Here is a 12,494-nt window from a genome sequence, read left to right as displayed (position 1 = left end):
TTCAAAAATCTTAAGTACACATTTTCTGTCAAAAGATCAATTAGACGTTTTCAAATCCTTTCTTTTAAATTACTCTAAAATTTCTCATGATACAACATTATAATTGTAACTTTCTTTAATATTTATCATGCGATTTGTACAAATTTTTAATTAAGTAATAAATACGTAAATTGTATATATTTTAAATATTGTACAGTAAATTATTCAAGTTTGATAATTTGTTCATACACAGCACAGTAAAAAAAATAATGTCAAATACAAAAAACTATAAATTTACGTTCTATAATGAAAATAATTGAATGCGTCAGTCGAATTTATGTAAATAGGATATGTAACTGTTTTAGTCTAGGCAGAATGCTTCGTAAATATAGTAAATCTTTCTTTCTAAAAAATGTAAGAAATGCTAAGTACAGGAACTACTGTTGCATAACGAAGAGTTCACTATAGTTCAAAAATTTGTTTCCTTATCATTATTATTTAAACAAATCAGTATATATGCAATCAACAGATAATATTTTAAGTATTAATAGAGCATGAAGATTAACGCTATTGTTAACATGAAGCCGTGAAATAGTGTTTATAAAAATGAAAATAGACTAGTAACTCTATTTTACAAATGTTTATCATTTTACGTGTAATAAACAAAATTGCTATCCGTGTTTGACTACTGTATTTGTTTTTATTGGAAATTTCCCTGATATTATCAGAATCACATTTTGAATACCGCGATATTGTAATCATTATGTATGCATCGAGATATAACTCGGCAATATTAACAAATATGGATACGTAATATGGAAGTTCTGATTAAAAAATTATCCACAATGTATAATATTTATATGCTTAAACCCATATAAACACAAATTTGATATTACGACCTGCGTATTGTGCGTTATATACTCGAGGCTGCATTATTTATGTATAATAAATTACATCTTCAACAACACATACAACTTTTTTGACTCAACAAGCCATGACTAGCATTTAACACGATACAGGCCACAATGTACTTTGTTACTTATACCGTCATTCATTACAATAAGCTCCACTATAGCAACAAACCTGATATCATTACCGCTAACGTACTCCATAAACTTTAATTATGTGTGCGTGTGTACACACATATATAAATAGAATATTTTCAAAACTTTTTGACATCCCAAAATGGTATAATACTGCATTTAATAATTGGAATTATTTCTTTACGAGTGTAATAATGTTAAGGTGTACATTACACAAAAGAGCTAGTCACTGTCCATTGTAGATTCCTTTAGTTCTGATTCATCAACATAATGATTCTTTGAATTTCTTTCTTCTACAGACTTTACACACTACAAGCCCATTGAAACATTTATCATAATTTGTATTATATACTTGTAGTACTTCACCTTTTGAAGACAAAAAAATACTTACATCTTCGATTCGTATTCGGGGAGCCGCAATTTGTTCGGGGAAATGCCATGGCTTATAATTTGGATTATTTAACAATTTCCAATTAGGATAAGCTACAGAAGCTTTATGTAATTTTTTAACCATCTGAAAAAAATTGTACATATAATTTACATTTCAATAAAAAACATTACCTGTACACACTGTATGAAAACATACATACCCTTGGAGCAAATATCTGTGTAACTTTATTGACTAGCCAAACTGGAAGCTTTCCATGTGGATCCGTATGAGATACATAGCCCAATTCAGAACCATCGCCATTTCGCGATGGTCTCACAATATATCCTTAAATTAAAATTTATAATAAAAAAATTAGGCAACTACTCATTATTTTATTATGAGTTTCAGATTTTACCTGTAAGATAAGATGTTGCCCGCACAAATTGCTTTCTTGGTGGATAATCTTTATGGTAAACAGAATGATTCAGAATCAGTTGCTCTATACCAGTATCAAGCCATGATCTTTGTAGTACAAAATCTCTGTTTTTCAGTGGAGATGGACAGGCCACTAATTGATGCATTCAATTTTTATTAAATAGTTTAAATAAACAATATTATACCTAAGAATAATAATATATACTTACTGGAATAATAACCAATATCATTATTTGGATTAAAAAAGCCTATATCTTTTGATTCAATCATATGAGTATCCCAAACTTTCCTGTAGTCAGGATCATGTAATACATCATATAGTGTTTCTGGCAAGACATCAGGGAAACGGGTTCTGATCTGTAAAATATTTTGATTATACTATCATAAAATCTTAAATATAATTATAAAGGTACATACCTTTACCATCCTAAAGCTAATTCCTGGTACAGATTTAGTCCAAACTGATAAATCAGGTTTGTTGTAGTCTAATCTCCAGTCATTATTATCATCATACAACTTTTTTAATTTCTCAAAATCTTTATCTTCAGCAATTTTAACAATTCCAATATCCATTTTATAAGAATATTGTCTACAAACTGATCAACATGCTTAACTTTTGAATGTGCAGATTCTAAAAGAAGGACACAATGTTACAAGATGTTAAATGTTTCAACAACATTGTTATAAATAAGAATAGATTGTAAAGTTACCTTATATATATATAAAGTTCATAGAACTTTGATAAAAAATCTAAACAAACTTAATTCTATTATACAATAGGCCTTATGCCGAAGTAGCCTCTGGACAGTCTTCAGCATTGTTTAGCTCTTCCACAGATTAACTAAGAGTACAATTCACATACTTCATTCATACTGAAACATCAAAAATTATGTGAAGCAAATATTTTTTCCTTCTATGTAAGTCAATTATTTAAAACATTCATTCATTAAATATAGAACCGATCTTTCAAAGGTACTACTTCAATTAATAACATACTTTACACAAATTTTAGTATCAGTAAAGACAAACTATATAAATTAAATGGATAACCATATAATAATGTTAAGAGATGTGTTATATATAAAAAAATTGTTAAAAAGTAACTCAATTCTACACATTATTCAATGAGTTAAAATGGTCACTTGTCTCATAGAACTTAAGTATCAAAGACTAAGAAGATTTGAGAAGTATTTATCGATTAAAGGAAATCGTATCAAGAATGTTAATAACTATGAAACTATGTAAAATATAACGCAATGGCAACAATTTAAACCGCCCGCATAAACACGGTCACATATGTTTTCTTCGAAGATAAAAACAAAATAACCTGAAAGAACATTTTCACATACACACCTCTTGTATCTTAAAATGATCACCGTTTTTACAATAAATGCGTGTCTCTGTCAATCGGAGACAATTCATATCATACGGTCAACTTGCAAGGCCAGTTAAAGATTTCTATAAAACGATTGGAAAAATCGAATTTTATCGTGGTTTCTTGTCGAAAGGACCGACTGACCCTGCGTCGCCGGTGCGGTGCAGCGGTGATAGGTTAGTAGACATCTACAGAATTTATCTTCTAACCACCGTTATCTTTCCGTAAGTGCCATTCCACAAATGCTTTTCTTATTTAATATTATAATATCATTTCCTTATCTGTCCGAAGAATATCTTTATTCAATCTGTAAATATATTAATCATTGATTATCAGCGAGTTCGTAAATTGCATCGCGTTTGACTTTCTGTTTCACATTCTCTCTGCAACTGCATACATACTGATACATACGGTAATAGATTTTTTTATTACTCATTCAGATACTTCTGTATGCCTTATATATATATTTTTTTAATCATTTCTTTTTCTGCTTATTTTAAATTCATATTTAAAAAGAGGATTAAATACGTACTTTATTAACGATCGTCGATGATCGTTCGTGGTCGTTACTGTTCGTTGCCACCGCATTCATATTCGTATTACAAATATTAGAAACATGGAAACATATTTGAATATTTGTTTCTTACGCGTCCTTGTTTTTTTTATTTAATAAATTGTTGAAAACGATTAATTTGGGTTATTTTTTTTACAGAGAAACATTCCCATTATGGCTATGGAAATTCCTGTTAATACTGGGAACACTGAGCTGGATAATAAAATTAATGAATGGTTAAAATGGAACAAGGTTCTGACATGAATAGTATTTTAAATACAATTGAACTTTACTCCTCATATTAATTGTAAGCTATATCTGTGAATTAACATTGACACCTTATTCATTTTTAGGATACACATGCTAAACATGAAGTTGAAAAACTTATTCATGACAATGACCTCAAAATTTTATCTAATTTATTTCTAAAAAGACTTGAATTTGGCACAGCTGGCCTGAGAGGTTGTATGGGTCCAGGATATAGTCAAATGAATGATTTAGTTATAGTTCAGACTGGTCAAGGTTTATCAAAATACTTAATTGATACTATACTTAATGCTCCTGAAAAAGGTATTATAATAGGATACGATGGAAGACACTGTAGTAAAAGGTTAATGAAAATATTTTAAGTATGAGTTCCAGTGTTTCTTGTTTGGCTTCATTGCTTATAATATTTTCATTGTCTAATAATATTAAAACCAAACCAATCAGTATTTGATTGAAGAGAACAACTAGTTCTTGTTTCGTTCCATTTCTTTTTAAAGGGCATTTAAAGGTCAAAGTATTAACATGATTGAATTCTTCTATTTTCTAAGTTTTGAAAAATGTTTTGAGTGATTGAGATAAGCAAGATGCACTGTCTATTACATGAAAATATAATTATGCATTATAATAGTTCTATAATATTTCAGATTTGCAGAATTGACTGCTGCAATTTTTGTGAGCAAAAATTTCAAAGTATACCTTTTCTCCAAAGTAGTTCCAACTCCCTTCATACCTTATAGCATATTAAAATACAAATGTGCAGCTGGTATAATGGTTACTGCCTCTCACAACCCTAAAAATGACAATGGTTATAAAGTGTACTGGGAAAATGGTGCACAAATCATTTCTCCTCATGACAAGAAAATTCAAAAATGTATACTGGAAAATCTTGAACCAGCAGCATCCTCATGGGATGTGATGAAAGTCTATAATAATTCATTATATAAAGATCCATGGAATGACATCATGCAAAGTTATGTTAATGATCTTAAACAAACCATTTTGTATCCTGAAGTAAATAGAAACACAATATTAAAATTTACATACACTCCAATGCATGGTGTAGGATATGAATATATGAGTGCAGCATTTGAAGCTGCAAATTTAAAGGTATTGTTAATTATCTCCTTATCTTTTTTATCCTATACAAACGAAAATAATTTTAAACATGATAAAAATGTACAAAATAGACATTATGTTTGTTGATTTTAGCCATTTATAATAGTTGAGGAACAGAAATTACCTGATCCAGAATTTCCAACTGTTAAATTTCCCAATCCTGAAGAAGGAAAAAGTGCTTTAGATCTTAGCATAAAAGTAGCAAATGAAAATTCTTCTTCTATCATTCTTGCCAATGATCCTGATGCAGATAGATTAGCTTGTGCTACAAAAATGAAGAAGTATGTAATTATTAATGTTTTATCTATATTTAAATACGTGTGTACATATTTAGGGTACTAACACATTTGTTATAGTGGAGAATGGTATGTCTTTTCTGGCAATGAATTAGGAGCTCTACTAGGTTGGTGGATGATGCATACATATCAAGTGCAACATCCTGATACAGATTTTTCAAATGTATACATGTTAGCATCAACTGTTTCAAGCAAAATTTTGGCATCAATGGCTAAACAAGAAGGATTTAATTTTGAGGTATATATAATAAAATATAAAGCATAATTGCTTCTATTGCTTCTGCACTATAGCTATTTTTTATATGTTTTTATAGGAAACTTTAACAGGCTTTAAATGGATGGGAAATAGAACCGTTGAATTAAAAAAAATGGGCAAAGAAGTTATATTTGCTTTTGAAGAAGCCATTGGCTTTATGTGTGGCTCCCATGTTCTTGATAAAGATGGTATAAGTGCTGGAATACACTTAGCAGAATTATCAGCTTACCTCGAAACTATGGGACTCACTCTTCGTGAAAAGTTAGATGAAATATATGCACAGTATGTTATATTTCAATTCATACTTGAAGTATGTATGTAAATTAAAATGTCTACAGACATGTATGCATTTCATTTAGATATGGACATCATATTTCTAAAAATTCATATTGGATTTGTCATGAACCAGATATAATCAAAGCAATATTTGAAAGGTTACGAAATTATACTGGTGAACCAAATACGGTAAGAATTAAGTGTTTAATATTTCTAAATTGATATCCTTTTAGAAATTTCTTTTTTGAAATTTGATTGAATTAATGGCAATATTTCGAGATTCTTATCACTTTTTAAAGTTTGGATATGAGTAATATAGTTTATTTTTTAACTTAGAAAAATAACTAGTTAAAAAATGCTCAATCATTCTCATACTAGAATAAAACGCAAAAAGTAATGTATGCAATGCAAACTACTATTACAAGTTTACAAGGTCATGACAAACACATATACAATGTAATGTATGAGAAAGCATTTAACATCTAGAAACTGGATAAAGATAGTGAAGTGCTTGTGCAAATATTGTCAATTTCCATAGTTCTTTTACAACTTGAACAGAAAGAACAAATTACAATATTTTTCATAAAGTCATTAAGCTGGTTTTCCTCAACATGTTCAAAAATACTATCAGTATAAACAAATGTACAAACATTTTACTCATGTCATTAGTAATTTTACCATCATTTTTTTTCGCTATCTTAATCATTCCAACTGTGCAATCTCTTTATTATCTTACTCCATCTTTCGAAGAAATTGCAAATATAAATATATTGTAAGTCTGTTATATATTTATTAACGAGTTTATGCTGGAACAAAATTTAATCAAATTCAAATATTTACAATAACTTGAATAATGTATCTGTCTTCAACTTACTACTTATTTTAACTTACAATATTTTTTAGTACCCAACAAGCATTCTCAATGGGAAATATTCCATAGTAGGTGTCCGTGACTTGACTACTGGATATGATAATACAAAGCCAGAAAATAAAGCAGTATTGCCTGTTTCAAAATCCAGTCAAATGATAACATTTACATTTAAAAATGATTTAGTTGTAACATTAAGGACTAGTGGTACTGAACCCAAAATAAAATACTACAGCGAATTGTGTGCATCTCCTGAGGAAAAGTAAGTTGTTAAATAAACAAAAGCACGTACAAATTATTGGAGTTATATAGTATCAAACACTATTGACACTAACATCAAATTTAATGTTATGTCTAGAGATGTTAAGGTATTAAGATCCATTCTTGATGAAATGGTATCAGCTGTTGTACAGGAATTTCTTCAACCTGAAATCAATGGACTTATACCACGTACTACCTAATTTTTAAACATAAATTATCAATTATTTAAAATTAGAAATTGCAGAAAATGGTAAATAATGATAAAAACACTTTTTTATGCAAAAGTGTTTAAAAACATATACTAGAATGAAAGGTATGACATATTTAGATTTTATACTTTTTTAATCTTTCAATTTTTTATAAAGAAGGGTATATTCAGTGGTGAATTTTTATTAAAATGCCCTCCTATTATTCGTTAATGCGTAATTTAACTAAAGTAATTGATAACATACTTATTCTTTCATTTAAACTGAGATACTTATTTAAGCATATATTATTAATTTTATTTAATCAGGTCTAAAACACATGTAATATATTTTAATAATAATTGCAATAATGTTAAAACTCAAAAAAATTTTATTTGATTCCTCATTCAATTCTTACTAATACAATATTTGCAAATAATTCTTTTCAATAAATTTACATTTTCAGCATGCATTCATACAAATGTGCATTACTTATTTAAAAAATGCCGGTTTAGTTTACTTTGTTTTCTATGTTAAAATCTTTTTTTATCTTTTCTTTGCCTCGTTTCTTTACAATAGAATGTAATACACTGCAAACAATATGATTTCGTTATAACCAAATATTTCAATTGTTCTATGCCTTATTTTAACATACGAAAATTACCTGTTCATTTAAGAAGTTCGTGAGAGTGTCCATTTTGCATTTGAAACCTTTTTCTTTTAACATCGCATGTAAAGAATCTACACATAATGGTTCATAAGCCAAAATTTTATTATATATTTCTTTCTTAATTTTTATCAATTTGAGAAATGCATCTTTTATATTTAATGTATTATCAGTTAAAGTTGTAGGTTCAAGGTCATCAATTTGTCTTTCTTCATCAATTACTTTTTCTGATGATTGAATACTTACAGGACTATAAAATTATGGAACATAAGTATTAGTACACTTAAGGAATAAATGTTTTTTTTCCAGAAGTAAAGTGAAAAAAGCTGATGTCACTAGTATAAATATGATAGTAAAGACTATAACTTTATCATACCTGGTTTGAGAAAGTGATAATTCATCTTTATAATCATCAATGCAATCGATATAGTTTGTACTGCAATTTATTTTTTTTGCTGGTGGTTCATCGTCTTCACTGCTTATAACTGCATATTCAGAATTTAATTTTTCTGGCGTTTTACGGATTATAGGATGCAATTCATCATAAATATATGTCAATAACTTTACAGCTCGTTTTCGTTTTTGTATTTTCAATCCATATTTATTTAATTCTTTCTAAAATTAAAATGATTAATTCAAAATTATGAATTTAACTTTTTCATATTCCTACTGCCTATACAACACAACTTATTGACTTACATGAAGTTCAGGACTCTTCATGCCATCATAATTGGGAGGTGGAGTAATACTATCTCTAATGATGATAGATGAGGTAATTATTCCTGCAGTTTTTTTATGGCCACATTTACACAATGTTGTACTTGAAGTATCATAATAATTCAATACATTATTTCTAGAGTTTTTAGCGTTAATACTCAGATTCGTTTCTGACATTGATTTCTTTTGAAATTTCCTATTACTTTCTCTTTTAGTTAATAATTTTTCTGTGTTACTTGATTCCTCTGTAAAGGAGCAACTTTTAGTTCCTAGAGTAGGTGGTGTCTCCTCTTTTCTTTTCTGTGACTCATTTCTTCGTTTAGTAACTGATAAAAAAGTATTACTTTTATCCTCATCACTATCATTAATATGAACATTTGCCAAATAAATATCATTCTCAAAAATATGGCTGTAATCGTCAAGTTCCTTACGAATTGAAATATTATTATACACATTATTTTCATTACATCTATTCTCATTTAAAGAATCAGTGACTACTAATACTGGATGTTCCACTGACTCAATTTCATTTGTCCTTGATCGTGTTGATGACATTAATGAATTATTTTTAAGAGTTTCTACATCTATATTTCCCTCTGATTTGCTGTATCTTAACGTGTTTGATCTGTTCTGTTTCTTCGATGTGTTTACCCGATCAATATGCTCTTCGTCTAAAGTTACAAACTCAGAGGATATATCTATGTCTGATAGTATAGTAACATCTTCACCATCTGGATTTGTTTCCTTTTCGTCTTTATTATTGTCTGGACTACTTTTTACAGAGTTATTTAGTACATGCTTTATTGCAAAATCTCGATATTTCATTATACTATTATTTTGATGTTCTTTTATATATCTTGTATACATAGATAGTTCATTTTCTTCTATTTCAAAATCTGAAGGAACATTATCTTGATCTTCGTTACTTTGCAACTCGTCAATATCCATATCATCCTTCAGTAAATTTTTAAGTGTGGAGGGTGTAACTCTATTTACAGTTTCTTTATCTAGATCATAAACAATTTTCATCTCTGAAATATCTTTCTCATCCTTTTTCCTTGAATTTTCTTTATTATACTCTATCGATTGGCTTAAAGTGCCCATTGATCCAGGACTCGAACATGTATCACCATCTTCCGCGGAAACATTTACATTTGATTTACGATTTTCCATACTACAATCAAATTTACTAAGAACATCTTGTTCTTTCAGCATATTATTTTCACATAAATTAAAATATTCATTGAAGCTTTCATGTTGTTTTATATTGAATGGATTTCTATTAGGATTAGGACATATTGATAATATTGAAATTTCAGAATCTACATCAGAATCTGATTTTGCATTCTCCTTTTGGAACTGTTCAATGAATAAACTCAAATTGCTTTTTAATTTTGGTACATCAAAATCATTTACATTACTTCTTCTTAAACTGCTGGAATGTGGTGTATTTGATAGTGAATTTGTACATTCTTCAACATTTTTAGGTAAGCTACTGTTTACAGTTTTGGAGGAATTAATAGTGTCAATCACCTCGCTAACCGAATCGAGACTTATAGATTTAATAGAATCTATATCTTCATCTTTTCCTGTTTCTTGTATGTGCACAGTTCGATTACTAAAATTGTCATCTTCAAACATATCAGGAGACACATTAGAATGTCGAACGATATTCATCTGAGTTAAACGATCAATTTCTGTTTGATCCAATCGTTCTTTGGTTGTATTTTCTTCTATATCTTCTGTAATATGATTTCTTGTAATTGGTGATTGTGTATTCGATAAAGGTGAAGTATTTGTTAGTATATTTTCAGAAAATTCAGACTTATTTTTTATCAGTTCTTCTAAATATTTCTCAGTAATCTCTTTACTTTTATTCAATTCGAATATTTCTTCTTGATATTTGGTCTCTTCAACATCATGTACTTGAAGAATTTTCGTTTGTTTAATTTTATTTTCCTTTTTTTGTAAATAAGTAAACAATTCCTTCACTTTGTATCTCCTTGCTAAACTTCTTAGAGAAGAAAAACTTTCTGAATCTTTAAAAATATCTGAATATTTCTTGATAATCCCACAATAAATAAATTCCAAAAATCCCAAAGCAATATTGTAAGGTATATCAAACCAACAAATTTTTTCTTTAATTTTAGGAGCTAGTAAAGTATCATTAGGTACAATTTCAAGCAATAAATTAGAACATCGAATATAAAAAACTAGTTTATGTGCCCAAATATATCTGTCATTATTTACAAATATTATTATATCACTAGCAGAACTATCATTTAATGCATTTCCCCAATCTGTCACCAGAGCATCAGTAAACTCTTTATGTTCACAATTCTCATATCTTTCATTTTCAAAACACAACTCTTTTTCATTATTGCCTGCCTCCATTTTATCTTTATCTAATTTTGAATCTTTTATTTCACATATAATTGGAAAATTTACAGTTTCTTCTTCTTTCTATAAATTCAATTGAAATAAATAATAAAACTCTATATGCAATAATATAATCAATTAACTATATTTAATACATTTATTAATCATTACTTACTACTTCTGTTTTATCTTCTTGTGGAATAATAAATTCTGATAGATTTGCTACATAAAAGCATTTCCGACTAGGTGTTAATCTTGCTTTATCCCACAGTTTACATTCCTTTAAATTAGATTATAAGAAATATATTGTTAGACATATTGGTAAAATAAAAATAGTACTTTACCTTACAACAAAGTTTCTGAAGTAATTGACTTCGAAGAATCGTTTCTGCTTTCATCTGTTGATTGCATTGACTTTTTATTTTCGGTTTTTGAGTAACTGCATCATTTCCCATAAGAATTTCTGCAATTCTTTCTGTTAAAATACGATTTCTTTCGTCTTGGGAACGTGTTTGAAGAGGAGTCACTTCATTGAATCTTTCTAATAAAAAATTTATCATTCGAGAATATTACTTCATAGATTGATGCTTAAATAAATATATATAAAATACAACACAGATATACTTTTTCTATTTTTTATAAATGATACAGGCTTGCTACTTGCAAATCCAAACTGCTCCAATTGTGTCTTGGAGATTGGTTCTGATGCTTCTGATATAATTTCATTTGGTATTTCACATAATATTTCAGTTTCACAAATTTCATTTAATTCTTCTGCTTCATGAAGAGATTTTGATAATGCAATAGCAAGCTGAATATCAGAATCTTCACATGAGTTCTACAAAGAATAATTATTTTAAAATTACTAAATAGAATTAAATAACTAAAATAATTACTATAAAAAATTCATACTATTTTGCGTGGTAATGCCTTCTTCTTATCTTGTATTACAGGTCCAACAAGTAAACCTAATGATTTCCTTTCATTTTCTTGACGTTTCTGAAGTTCTATAGCATCTATTAATTTCTTAGTAGATATATTATTTTTAAATGCACACAGTTTCATATGCAGTGCTTGAGAATTCAGATCTTTAAATGGCTTAAAGCATAAGGGACATATAAAAGCTACTTTCTCATTAGTAGAAGTAGGAATAGAAGTAAAAGGCTCTCTACTATTAGAGTTGTCTTTAGGCTTAAAGAATGATGACTCCATTAAAGATTGAGACCCTTGTAAACTTTTCCCTTTCTTTGTCTGTTGTTTAATTTGTATGCCTTTATTTTTGACAGGATGTTTAAGCTTTGTAGCTGGCTTCTTTTTTTGTTTAATAGTAGTAGGTCTCATAATTTTTGACTTTGGACTTTTAAAATCTAAGATGCTATCATCCTCAGTTGCTGTAGTAGTGTGGCATGAAGGTTTATTTTGTACTTTTTCATCCATTTTATAATGATCCA

At 28.4% G+C, this 12,494-nt stretch overlaps 3 protein-coding genes across 4 annotated transcripts; 1 reads left to right on the top strand and 2 right to left on the bottom strand.

The window, feature by feature from the left end:
* Window positions 1-256: 256 nt before the first annotated feature.
* Window positions 257-3,321, bottom strand: LOC143185381 (START domain-containing protein 10). Its single transcript, XM_076388326.1, has 8 exons — window positions 3,181-3,321; window positions 2,538-2,699; window positions 2,245-2,458; window positions 2,037-2,184; window positions 1,808-1,960; window positions 1,613-1,737; window positions 1,414-1,536; window positions 257-1,331 (listed from the first exon to the last, which is right to left on the bottom strand). The coding sequence occupies exons 3-8, from the start codon at window positions 2,398-2,400 to the stop codon at window positions 1,245-1,247; spliced, it is 792 nt and encodes a 263-aa protein (XP_076244441.1). The 5' UTR covers window positions 2,401-2,458; window positions 2,538-2,699; window positions 3,181-3,321; the 3' UTR covers window positions 257-1,244.
* On the top strand, window positions 3,301-8,388 carry Pgm2a (phosphoglucomutase 2). 2 transcript variants are annotated; one of them, XR_013002904.1, is made up of 11 exons: window positions 3,301-3,378; window positions 3,915-4,007; window positions 4,109-4,365; window positions 4,667-5,129; window positions 5,232-5,419; window positions 5,495-5,672; window positions 5,749-5,972; window positions 6,050-6,155; window positions 6,870-7,096; window positions 7,193-7,408; window positions 8,257-8,388. XR_013002904.1 is itself a non-coding variant. In XM_076388322.1 (10 exons), the coding sequence occupies exons 2-10, from the start codon at window positions 3,930-3,932 to the stop codon at window positions 7,293-7,295; spliced, it is 1,824 nt and encodes a 607-aa protein (XP_076244437.1). In that variant the 5' UTR covers window positions 3,301-3,378; window positions 3,915-3,929; the 3' UTR covers window positions 7,296-7,666. The 2 variants fall into 2 exon arrangements, 1 of the variants encoding a protein (XP_076244437.1); XM_076388322.1 differs by lacking the exon at window positions 8,257-8,388 and having other exon boundaries at window positions 7,193-7,666.
* Window positions 7,642-12,485, bottom strand: LOC143185377 (uncharacterized). The gene is made up of 8 exons (XM_076388321.1): window positions 11,956-12,485; window positions 11,668-11,881; window positions 11,388-11,584; window positions 11,219-11,323; window positions 8,647-11,127; window positions 8,324-8,562; window positions 7,945-8,197; window positions 7,642-7,870 (listed from the first exon to the last, which is right to left on the bottom strand). Exons 1-8 carry the CDS (start codon window positions 12,478-12,480, stop codon window positions 7,814-7,816), a joined length of 4,071 nt encoding a protein of 1,356 aa, XP_076244436.1. The 5' UTR covers window positions 12,481-12,485; the 3' UTR covers window positions 7,642-7,813.
* Window positions 12,486-12,494: the final 9 nt, after the last annotated feature.

This window comes from Calliopsis andreniformis, chromosome 12 (genome assembly GCF_051401765.1).
Source record: "Calliopsis andreniformis isolate RMS-2024a chromosome 12, iyCalAndr_principal, whole genome shotgun sequence".
In the NCBI taxonomy this organism is placed as follows: Eukaryota; Metazoa; Arthropoda; class Insecta; order Hymenoptera; family Andrenidae; genus Calliopsis; species Calliopsis andreniformis.
This window is presented reverse-complemented; position numbering and strand designations above follow the sequence as displayed.